A 13,046-nucleotide genomic window follows, 5' to 3' on the forward strand; every position below is an offset into this window, starting at 1 on the left:
TTTTAACTATAGTCCAGCCCTCCAACGGTCTGAGGGACAGTGAACTGGCCCCCTGTTTAAAAAGTTTGAGGACCCCTGGTTTACATGGACTTGTTCCAGAGTTACATCTGCGGTTGGCTTATAGAAGGAAGGTTATTTCCTGCTCTAGATTTGGTGAAAATCTGATGACAGCATATTTCTCCTTCCCTTAGCAATAGCATCTATCATTGCTTCTCAAACATGAGCAGGCATCACAATAGGGTGGAGGGCTGGTTAAAGCACCGATGCTGGGCCTCATCCCCAGAGTTTCTGATTCAGTGGACCTGGGACAAAGAGAATTTGCATTTCTAACAAGTTCTCAGGTGACACTGACTTTCTGATCCAAGAGACCACACTTTGGGAACCGTTGTCGTCCTATATTCATGTGTTCTATATATTTTAGAGTTTCATGTTTAATTATTACTTACCTAGTAGTTTTACCAACCTATCCAGCTGTGTTCATTTGGGTGCCTTCTTTTAGCACTGGAAATTACTAAATCTCTAGCTAGGTTTAAGAAAACATTGCAAGGAATTGAGTTCTTAAGCAAATAATCAAGCAGATACTGGTTTTTTGTTTGTTTGTTTGTTTGTTTTTGCTTATCATCATATGAAGTAATTTTATTGGCCTGTGACTTTATTACCTCTTTCTCCTACTTCATGAATGCAGGAACTCTGCTGTTGTGTTCCCATTGCTCTATTCCCAGCAACTAGACAGGTGCCTGGTACATAGCAGATTCTCTGGAAGTATTAGGGTGAATGCTAGATTTATACTCTTCTAAATATAGAAACTGGATTGTATCAAAGGGCTAGGGAGTAGAAGATCATCATTCAATTCCTTTTAGTTACTAAGTAGCTGAAATATGTTTAACAGCTTCCCAAGTTCTTATGTCCATCATTGTGTCCTTTAACCAAACGTTTCCTTGTTCGCAGCTGCCCTTATCCGTGGAAACAGAAACAACTGTGCTCAATTCTCCAATAACCTTGATTGGCTCATCAGCAAATTAGACAGACTAGAATCTTCCTCAGGTAAGACTTGACACCAATGGAGAGAGTGGCCTTTCTTTTTTTTCTTTCTGTAAAAAAGAAAACAATGTTAAATCTTTGAACAATGCTTTGTCCACTGGATTGCAATCAAATAATTACTTCAACAACAATAACAAAAAGAGCTAACTCTTCCTGACACCCCTATCACTTTAACAATTCTAACCCGATCCAAAGTCTGTCCTCTTCTGTTTCATGTTTCACTCTGTATCTTCATCTTCATCCCCTGGATTTTTTCATCGCCCCCACCCCCCCCCCCCCGCCCCCTGGCGGCCCCCTGCCAGGGTCATGATCTCCTGCTTAGATTCTCTCTCTCTGGGTTTCTAAATGCTCTCTGGACATGGCCCTCCTAACAATTTGGGGTAGAAGCAGGACTGAAAAATGACTGTGGAATAAGAGGAAATGATGATTCTCCCACCCCTGAGTCACCCTTAACTTCATATCTAGAGCCCCTCATGATTCACAGAGAATTTGAGCCAAGAGAGTAGTCACTGTTGGTAAGTGGCCAAGTGACCATGCCATGATGCTCAGCAGTTGGCTTCCTCGGAGATGAGTGAACATGACAGGTGTGGGCCCCTCTCAGGGAAGCTGAAAGGTTTTGATGCTTTTTCAGTGTCTAGAGGAGACAGGAGCTTGAACAAGACGGACCAAGGGAAGGTTCTCCCGAGACCATCCACCTACACGTCTTTCAAACCTGTTTTCTTCAGCATCTCTTCCCATGGGCCACACTACATTTCAGGGCAATTTATGAAAACCCTGGGTGGAAAAAAACAGAATGATGAGGAATTTTCTCAATAAACCCAAGGAAGATACTGGCCAACTTCTTCCCTTGAGTTATTTTTGTTTTATTTTTAAAAATCTTTATTGTTGAAAGTATTACAACAATATGTCACCCTATTTCCTACATTGACCTTTTCTAGCCCTCCCTCCCCCCCTCCCCACTCCAGACCTTCACCACCCTATTGTCTATATCCATGGGGTATACATATATGCACACAAGTTTTTTGGTTGATCTCTTCTTAACCACCCATCCTCCCACACCTTCCCTTGAATTTTTATCATGGTTTTACCCTTATAGATGCCAGGCTGTTGGGGCACCAGTTAGTTTTTCTTAAGCCTCCACTTAACGCAAAAAGCTTTCCAGTGTTCCAAGAAAAGGGGGCAAAGCCAAATAGTATTTTTTAGTGAGCTTATAAAATGAAAATAATTTCTGGACTGATTCCTAGGTAAACTCTTATTTGAGGAACACTTTAAATATTGTCCATCCCTCCCCTTTGCCCCCTACCCTGTCCGCCCAGGCCTTCACCACATTACTGTCTGTACCCATGGGTTATGCATGTCTGCATAAATATTCTTTATCTAAATTACTTGAATGACCTTTAGAATTTATAGCAACCTGGGCATCTGCTTTTCTATTTTTAAATTAAGTATTTCTTGGTTTGATCAAAGTAAGAATTCCAGTTTACAGCAGCTCTTCTATATTTTGACACAGAAGTGTTGTGTCTTTGCCCAGGAAAGGGAAATGGGGTTGGTGCTAAATAAAAGTCAACGCTAATTCCAGACTGTTTGGCCCTCAGAGGTTCCTAAAGTCTACAAGAGATGAGTGCATCCTTCTCCTGGCTGGAAATATTTAATAGATTCAGAGAATTGATGATATTCTGTACTCTCAGGACAGTCTTTTCATTCTCAGGTTTCAAAATGATGGCCAGTTTGGTAAGTTATTTAATGTCCAAATGACTTTTGTGGCATTCACATAGGCATCTTGGAAGTGTTGCACTGCATCCTGATTGAAAGCCCAGAAGCCTTAAACCTGATAGCAGAGGGCCACATCAAGTCCATCATCTCCCTCCTGGATAAACACGGACGGAACCACAAGGTGGGTGATCGACTTTACCTGGCTTTTCCCTTCCTGCCACTTAATATCCATTGTGTGCTATTGAGACTGTGTTGCCTGCTCTCTTTCCTGGCTTTAAAAAACACACAAAACATTGAGAAACAGGTTCTGAAAGACCCTTCCTTGCCTAGGAGATACTACAAGCCAGACAATCACAGTGGATCTTAGATGATCACCATTTCCAAGTCTTGCTCATCATCACTAGCCCTTAACACACAGCAGACTGTGAGGCACTTGGCTAGAGTCCGTACAAGGCCAGCTAGGATGCACTCCCACCCTCTAGGAGCTTAACAGTAATAACAGCTAATCCCAGCTGTCTGAAGAACATATACAAAAATCAGATACAAGTAATGTAGACAGTCTTGTTATTAAATGAAATTGGCTTTACCGTGAGTCAGACCGAGTGTAATAAATAAATCCACATGAGCCAGCAAGAGGACTAAAGCTGTGGGTCTCACCCTCTGATACAAAACAGCTGTGTGACTTTAGGCCTCAGTTATTTCATCTGTAAAATGAAAGCACTTCGCTTACTAAGGTGGAATGCTACATCAATTTTTTTTTGAGGTCTCTTTATGCCATAACCTCTATTTTTATGGAATTATATGTATAAAGACACAATGATCTTTGAGGAAAGTCTATTAAAATACATTTTACCCTGATGCTTCAGCATATTCCCCTCATACATGAAGGTTGCTACAGTGACTATTTAGGCAGGTACTCCAAGACTGAGGAAGTGTATTTCAAAAGCAGATGGCATGACTGGACATGGAGGACAACAGCTGGGATCCTGCAGAGTGGAGGGGACTCAGCTTGATCACTGGCCTTTTTTGTTTGCCATCATTTAGGGGCACTTCACATTTAAGACACACCTTAGGGGGGGCAGAAGAATGAACCTCTGCAGCATTGCTTGGATGATATGTATCACCCTTAGGAAGTAAAAAAGCCAGGGTCCTTAGCATCTGTAAAATTGCTTGGCAAAGACTAGAAAGAAATATGTGGGGTCTGTAATTGCTTTCCCAAATGTGGTAAATCAAAAGCAGGTATGAGGTTCCAACTGCAGTCCAGCTTCTCTGTGTCCCAACATATTTCTTCCCACCTGCCAAATGTAATGAGAATAATTGATAAGTACCTGGGTAACACGTGTTCTGAGCCACGATCTATGCGCAGATGTCAAACGGAGCCTTAGACAGGGAAGCTGTTGTCATGTCATTGTCCCTGGGGCTTCTTTGTGACCACACTGCATAATGCACTTCATAAAACCAGTTTGCAAGAGCATCTTTTAGCCAAAAACCACAAAGCATTAATGTACGTCACTTGGCAGCAAGTTGATGACTATTCTGCCCATTCTAGAGTTGAATAAATCAAGGCTGAAATGCTTTACTAGAAATCCATACCTGGTCTTATATGTTACCCAAGTGCACCAGCAGATTAGTCTTTAATCTTCTAGAGCCAAGAAATCCTGTTTGAAAAATCCTGGCGATGTTGTCAAAGCTCAGGCGACATGGTCTTGATGCATAGATAGTCTCCTCAAGATGTCCCCTTTTTGTCTTTTGATAGATTTTTGGATGGAGGCTTCCTTGCCATGAATTTAGTTCTACTCTTAGAGATTACTCAATTGGATAACATATTTTCAAAAAAAAGAGTCCAGTCTCAAATCATCAGGAGAGGTATTTTTAGTAACTTTGCAGAGACTGTGCCGAGTACAGGCCAGACTACTATTGAAAGACTTTATCTTTGCTTGGAAAATGCCAAGGTAGTGTTTTCCTATCCAGGCAGCTCTGTTTCCCCCAGTCCCAGATGTCTTCTGCACCTTCATGTAGTTTTCCATGAAGACAGTGACTGAATAGATGCAGAAATGTACAGCCACAAAGCAACTCCCGACTCTTGCAACAACAGCAACAGTAATAATGAGGATAACGGTAGCTAACATTTATTTTGTATTTGACAAATGCAAGGCTCTGTCTTCAGTGTTCACATGCATTTTCTTTAGTCCTCATTATGAGGCCATGGAGTGGCATTATTATTTCCACTTGACAGAGGCGGAATCAAGAGCCTTGGGATCATCAGCAACTTGCCAGAGGTCACAGGGCTAATTGATGTCAGAGTAGGACCAGCATTTTGCTCTCCCAACCCCAAGTTTAATATTCCTTCCAGGTTTCTCAAGCTGAAGTCTATGAACATGCTATTCGGGGCCCACATGCTCTGTGAGAAAGTTTCATTTGTGTTCTTATTTTTAAAGTTATCTTGTATACCAAACTCTTTGTAGTGACAAATTCACACTTAGAAGGCATTTTCACATGATGAGTTCATGTTTCTCAGATTGAAGTTTGAGAGTTCATGAAAGTGGTCTTCAGAGTCATGACATTTTTCTTTTAAAAAATGTTTCTACATCTTGTGGGTTTGAGAAACTCCTGTCTGTATCATGCCCCCTGTAACCACATGCTTAGAACAGAGTATCTACAATAGTGGTGATTATACCTCCCTTCCTCTCTGAGAGTTTTCAGTTACTAGCTCTGTCCCTACTAAAAGAAGCATTGCCACTCATCTAAAGCATAATCAAGTTAAAGATAAACAGTTTAGAGGGAAAGAGCATAATCCTTGAAGTGAAAGGGACAGGAGTGGGGTACACTGCCCACTCCCCGTTTTCTGAATGCACTCTGTTCCTTGATCTCTCAGCATCTCCTCCCTACTTTTCAAAATTCTTCCCTTCAAAACTTAGTTCACATACCACTTCCTCTATGAAGCTTTTTCTTATTCCAATTGGCCATGGTTTCTTCTCCTCGATCCGTATACCACTTGCACTCTGTTACATGGTGGTTCCATTCGGCCTTTTATTATAGTTTTTTTACACATGTATTTCTCTCACAGATGCAAAGTTCCTTCATAGCAGGTGTTATTGGAGAAGCATGTGGCTTGTCTTCATTGCTAGTGCGAATGGCATCCTGAGGGATCAGCTTCATAATCCCCATAATGCCATATGTTATACATGGCAGGCATTTGATTCACGTTTGTTAAAGGTGTAAAACATGAGTAAAAGGAATGAATGAGTAGAGCCAGAATCAATTTCCACCTCACCTTGAATGGATAGAAACTCACATATATGGACAGGCCTTGTCTCAGTTCAAGACTAATCAACGGGAGGGCTCCATTCTGTGTGGTCAGAGACAGACTCCTTTCCTCTAGCACAGTGGTTCTTAACCTTGGCTTTGGCTGCACATTAGAATCACCTGGGAATCTTTTTAAAATCCTGATTTCTGGGCCACATCCTCTGGAAATTCTGTTTCTTTGTTATGGGGTGGGGCCACAACATTAGTAACAAAGAAACAGAATTTCCAGAGGATGAGGCCCAGAAATCAGGATTTTAAAAAGACCACCAGGCGATTCTAATGTGCAGCCAAGGTTGAGAACCACTGCTCTAGCAGCTCCCCATCCTCTAAGACAGAGCTTCACAAACTGTAATGCTGTAATGTGATTACAAATCTCCTAGGGATGGTATTAAAATGAAGTCTCTGATCTAGTGAGTCTGGGAATAGGAGGGGTGGTGCCTAAGCATCTGTATTTCTGGTAAGCTCCTAGGATCATCCTTGGAATAAGGAGACCCTTGGGTTTTATCATTCTTTCTGAATTTCAACAACCAGCTGGAAAGAGGATTGTGTGGGTTTTTAGGGGCCAGTATATCAGTGTAAGTGAAGTACCCACTTTTCACTGGCAAGCACTCAGTCACATGACCTCACATTACTGCAAGGAAGGCTGGGAAATGTAGTCTCTTGTGTGCTCAGGATAGGAAGGAAAACAGTCTGTGGCAGTAACTGCCACAGCAAATCACACATCCCAGAGGCTGCTGAGATGTTATTTCTCCATTGGAAAATACAGACGACCAGTAGGCACAGTGCCTGTGTCTCCAGGATGGATTGGCCCTCGCCACATTCCTTTCACTTTCAAGAGAATCCATTTAAATTTTCTAGAAAAGGAGGTGTGTCCCCATTATTTTACCCAAAGATATGCCTTCTGAAGCACAGCCTAAACCAGCGGTTCTCAACCTGTGGGTCGCGACCCCTTTGGCAGCCGAACGACCCTTTCACAGGAGTCGCCTAAGACCATCCTGCATATCAGATATTTACATTACGATTCATAACAGTAGCAACATTACAGTTATGAGGTAGCAACGAAAATAAATTTATGGTTGGGTCACAACATGAGGAACTGTATTTAAAGGGCCAGAAGGTTGAGAACCACTGGCCTAAACAATGCCAGCCACAATACTTTATGGCACTATCTATTCGGAGATGAGACACTATTAGGCTATGTACTTTCTCGGAACCCTTTTTCTCTCTGCTATTACATTGTATGTTGATTAAGCTGCTTCCCTCAGGCTGTTACAGCAAAGCTCCTGCATCTGTCACTCCAAGGCAAGACAGATGAAAATGTATGATAGACTGGATGATAAGTATTTAATTTCCTGGCCATTTATGGCTCTTTTCTTTGAGAAATTATCCTCTGGATTTCCAGTTTTACAACCCATACATTCCACAGACTGGTGATGGTACGAGTCCATAAAACTCTCATTGGGATCCTTTTCTGCTTGTCCCATAAATGTGCTTTGTATTTATGTGGAAAAAAATTGACATTCAGGGAGTCAGGTAGAAAACTGGTTTGTGAGAATTATGAATACAAATGCCACCAACAACCTGAAGTCATCCAACCCATGAAGCATTGAGTCTTCCAGTGGCCACTTTGAAAGACTGAAATGCAGCCACCACCTCCTTGTCAATACAGCCTGCCACAGTCCTGGCTTTTACTTACGGACTGCTGTTTGCACATGGCTCCCTGTAGGGGAGACAGGGAGGAGCAGTACCTGGTCCAGCACAGTGTGCTCTGCCGTGGCAGGAACACAGAATCTGAATGAAAGAGGATGATGCACAAGGAGTCAGGGTGGGTGAGAGGCCAGCTTGTGGTGGAGAAGGCCAGGGTAGCTGGAAAACAAAAGGAACAGAAGCTGCTGGCTGGTCTCATAGATTCAGGCGCCACTGTGCTCTTGCAAGTTTGGCATCACTCTAGGGGGGAGAAGGAGAGCAGGTGAAATGCTTTTGAAGATGGATTTCTAGGAATAAAAGAGTATCTTCACAGTGAGAGACCCACAAACCGGAACCTGTCCTACTATCACATCTACCCAACCCACAGGAGCTTCCTAAGCCTGCTACGATGTGCCAGGGACTTAGCCCAATGGGAACCCTAGTGCCTTTCATGGAGAGCTGTATTAGTGCCTGTTGATCATGGTGCAGAGTGGAGCATGGGATTCAGTTTATGGCCAATGAAGGGCCTTCCATCCCAGGCCTCTACTCCTGCACAACTCCAAGAGGTGCCTGGATTTTGTATCCTGGTTACCTCTCCTCACCCTGGTCCTGGCCCTGGAAAGGTATTGATCTAGGCCCATGGTTGGCAAACTGCGGCTCGTAAGCTTCATGCAGCTCTTTGGCCCCTTCAGTGTGGCTCTTCCACAAAATACCACGTGCAGGCGCACACGTACAGTGCAATTGAAACTTCGTGGCCCATGCACAGAAGTTGGTATTTTGTGGAAGAGCCGGTATTTTGTGGAAGAGCCACACTCAAGGGGCCAAAGAGCCGCATGTGGCTCACAAGCCGCGGTTTGCTGAGCCGCAGTTTGCCGACCACTGATCTAGGCAGTCAGTCTTCAGAGCCCAGACTCATCCACTTTAACAGAACAGTAACCACAAATGACATGTGCAATTTGGAGGAAAGTGCATGAGACCAGGGCAGAGGGGATGGAAGGAAGCCCAGTCTCATTTCCCAAGAGTCTGAAGGCTCTGGGGCATTACTGACCCATGCCTGGGGTGGAGGTGAGGCTTCCTTGACTGTAAACAGGTCCTCCCTCCTGTCACCTGGCCTTCACCCTGTGGGAAGCCTGCTTCTGTCCTGTCACCTGGCAGTCAGGCCCTAAGTTGGTGGACACGTCTTGCTGCAGGTTCTAGATGTCCTGTGCTCCCTCTGTCTCTGCAATGGGGTGGCCGTGAGAGCCAACCAGAATCTGATCTGTGACAACTTGCTGCCCCGGAGAAACCTGCTCCTGCAGACACGGCTGATTAACGACGTGACGAGGTAAGGCCACCATCATTGTTCCAAAAGGGGCATCTTGTCTCCAGACAGGGAAGAGGGCTGATTTGAACTCCAAAGCCACCCACCCACCATTTCCATGATGATTCTGGCACATAAGATGAGAGCAGGCACATGTGCAGTCTTTTAGGGCCTTGGACTCCAACCCACTTTCTCCTGAAGTGCCCAAGGAGCATATGTACCACCCAAGGGCTGAAGAATTTGACCGGAAGTGGTCTACCACATTTTATTTTAAACATCAATGCAGATTTATCTTGTACCTTCTTCATAACATATTTATTCTTATTTCTATATACCAACTTTTTTCTACAAATCTCTTACAGAATAGATGTCCCATGTTGATACCATGGCTTAGTGAATCCTCTGGCACATGGCCATTTACCCAGGAATAACTGCCGGTCAGATGGAAAGCATGGACACAGGTAGAACCCTAGGCCGCTGGCCCATACCTGAGAGGCTGTGAACTCACGGGGTCTGGACTCGGCAGGCCCAAGGTTCTTCAGCAACTTTCCACCTGGACCCACTTCCTAATCTGCAATGGGGAGAGAAGAACCTCCCCTCTGAAGTGTAGAGCAGCCAGCACAGCTAAGCCATCCATACCAACATTTTTCTTCTTGGGACCAGCCTGGTTTTTCCCTGCCCATCCAAAATGGAACACTACCCCAGCCCAGAACAGTAGAAACCCAGAAAAACTGAGTGTTTTGTCCCAAGGTCTTAACCACTTTGCTAAATACATTAAAACCTCTGGCCTTTAAAAGGTTGCCTAAAAGTGACTTCTTCTCCCACCCCCTTTTCTGTCATCTAGATTGAATTTTATTTTTTTCAGCTGTATTGAAGTATAATTGACCAACAATATGGTAAGACATTTAAAATGTACAACGTGATGATTTGATATACATGTACATTGTGAAGGAACTCTGCCCAAAGGATTAAATAATACATCCATCACCCGACATAGTTCCCCTTTTGGGGGGAGGAGGGTCAGGACATTTAAGTTCTCTCTTAGCAAATTTCAATTATGCAATACAATGTCATCAGCTATAGTCACCATGTTATACATTAGATCCTCAGACTTCATTCATCTTACAACTGAAAGTTTATACCCTTTCACCAACCTCTACCTATTTTTCCTGTCCCCACCTCAGCGCCTGGCAAACACTTTTCTATTGTCTGTTTCTATGCATTTTTATTTAGATTCCACATATAAGTGGTACTACACAGTATTTTCTTCTCTGTCTGGCTTATTTCTAATGTGACTTCTTAATGCTTTCAAAGGGCCATTGTTATTAATAATGCTTGGTGACAAAGCTGCTGTTATGAAATGATTAAATCAATTTACTGGAAGAATGGAAGAAGCCATTTCTTTCACTTACAATAAGAAACGAGGATTTGTAATCATGCAGCTCTATATAACATCTTCAACCTCTTTACCTGTGGCTGACACTCAGTAAATGTTGGTTACCTTGAGTGGAACATTTAAAGAGAGACAGGTTCTCTATATTTTATAATGGAATTAATGCTGTCCTGACACCTTCCTAAGAATTTGATCAAGTGTTGGAGGCTCGCCATGGCCAGTATTGCTCAGTGATTAGAGCATTGGCCCATGCACTGAAGGGTCTTGGGTTCCATTCGCAGTCAAGGGCACGTACCTGGGTTGCTGTTCCATCCCCCACCCTCGTCGGGAGTGTGCAGGAGGCAACCAATCAATGTCTCTCTCTCACATTGATGTTTCTCTTTCCTACAACCCCCTCCCTGACCTCCTGAAAAATCAGTGGGGGAAAAAGAAAGATATAGATAGATATAGATAGATATAGATATAGATATAGATATAGATAAATCATCAGGTGAGAACAACAACAACAACAAAAATTGTTGGAGGCTCAAAGCTTTTTCTACTTTAGAACAATATGAAAAACACAAAATTGCTCTTGCCCTTGGATTAATTGAGCAGTGCCTCCTCTGGTCTGGTTCAATTTGCTTTCTCAGTTCTTAAGAATCAGTAAATGCCACCTGCCCTATGTTTAATTTCAGTATTCGGCCAAACATCTTCCTGGGAGTCGCTGAGGGCTCAGCACAGTACAAGAAGTGGTACTTCGAGCTCATTATTGACCAGGTGGACCCCTTCCTAACACCAGAGCCCACACACCTGCGGGTGGGCTGGGCCTCGTCCTCGGGCTACGCTCCATACCCCGGAGGTGGAGAAGGATGGGGAGGCAACGGTGTTGGTGATGACCTGTACTCCTATGGCTTCGATGGACTTCACCTTTGGTCAGGTGAGTACTTTGCCAAAGCTTTGGCCCCTTATCTCTTACTAGGGGTGATTGAGACTTGACTTGTGTGAACTGAAACTGTCACTTTCTGTATGAATGATATAGACTCGAGCATAAACTAGAGATGGTGAGGTGGGAAGAACATCAGATCTGAAATGAGACACTTGCTTTTAGCCATGACTCTGGCACTTCAGCTGCGTGATGGGTACGGCCCCTTCCCTTTCAAGCTCTGTGTCTGTACAGCCTGACGAGCAGAGACTTTCAGGATTATATGGACAAACGGGGAAGGAGAAAGACTCAGCATTTATGACTGGGCAGTGAGCTACAAATCTTTTGTACACGTTTCCTCCCTTTTTATCTTTACAATGACTGCTTAAGGTAGGTAATATTGACCCCATATTACAGATGTGGAAACTGAGACATAAAAATATTTAAGTCATTTATTCACAGTCACACTGGGCGGGATCCGGATCTGACAATAAGCCCGACACCTTGTCAGTGCAGCATGTTACTTCATGATGCACTTTATAAAATGTCTGGGTCTATACCTGACACATCGGAGATGGTAATCAGTTAAAAATCGTCTGAAGCTTCCTTTTTAAAGATAAACATTGTTTTCCCCAAGTGTGTCCACAGCCTGTGGCTGTGCAGGAATGAGCTGGCTTCCGCCAGGTGACAATGCAAGACCGCCCATGCTCTCAGCACAGCACAGGAGTTCTCCCTCGCTGTCCGCAGTGTGTCTTACCTGTATCTTTTGCAAAACTGCAGTTGTGTTCCTTATAGAAATCCCTTACATAAGCATTGTGCTGCGTGCCTCTTACATAAGGAACCATGACACACATCCTACCTTCCATTCAATAGGAGGGAAAAGTTTGTCTCTAAATGACAAATCTGTCCATTTTCTTTTGTAAGTGGGAACCCATCATGTTTTCCTTCTGCCCTTAGCTTTCAGGCTAAAACCATTAGCTCAGGTCCTGATGACATGCTTCTTGTAGTGAGGCTTTATTTTCAATTTGTGTTTGTAGGTGTGTGTGCTGTTTTAAATTCATTTTAAACATCTTTAAACTCTTAGGAATGGTGTGAACTTATTTACATACTTGTCCTGGGTTATTCGTGGGAAGAAAGAGACAGCCCTATCTCTGTCCGTGTTTTATGTGTCCGAGGGTCAGCATGGTACAGACAAAACCAGATTCAGAACGGCAGGATGATGGGTTAGACCAGGTGAAAGTCTTGTCTTGTTGTTCTCTTATCCTCCCAACTTAACCTTCCCTGGTTCCATCTTCATGGGGGTAGGGTGGGTCTTGCCTTCTCGGTTCTCAGAGCCCCATCATGTGTGGCTGTGCAGTAGCAGCATTTCCCTTAGGTTATCATCACATGTCACAAGGTTCTCGGAACGTTGTCTTTCGGGAAGTGATTTGAGGAGACATCATTGTGCTCCCACCCACCCACAGCTCCTGAGTTTGGTGGAATTGAATCTGTGAAGGAATGAAGAGCATTGACTTGAGACAATGATTACCCCATTGCCTGCTGGTTGCTGCTCATCTCCCACCATCTCACCAACACAGTGCAAGAGTATTTTTTGGGTCCCAGTCTACTCCCAAAGAGAACTCTGCATGGGGGTTGGTTAAAGAACTATGAAACACATTTACACTCTTGTATGAAACAAATTGGACTCTTGTTTCAAAGAGAAA

The 13,046-nt window shown here is 43.6% G+C and overlaps 1 protein-coding gene across 1 annotated transcript in view; it reads left to right on the forward strand.

Annotated features, from left to right (window-relative positions):
• The window catches only part of RYR3 (ryanodine receptor 3), a 548,626-nt gene that overhangs the window by 290,174 nt on the left and 245,406 nt on the right, over positions 1-13,046 (forward strand). Inside the window, exons 15-18 of the mRNA XM_081108039.1 lie at positions 949-1,044; positions 2,817-2,935; positions 8,937-9,070; positions 11,117-11,358. Coding sequence (XP_080964165.1) covers positions 949-1,044; positions 2,817-2,935; positions 8,937-9,070; positions 11,117-11,358 — 591 coding nt within the window. The remainder of the gene's footprint in view (positions 1-948; positions 1,045-2,816; positions 2,936-8,936; positions 9,071-11,116; positions 11,359-13,046) is intronic.

This window comes from Myotis nattereri (assembly GCF_964212035.1).
Source record: "Myotis nattereri genome assembly, chromosome: 1".
Classification (NCBI taxonomy): domain Eukaryota; kingdom Metazoa; phylum Chordata; class Mammalia; order Chiroptera; family Vespertilionidae; genus Myotis; species Myotis nattereri.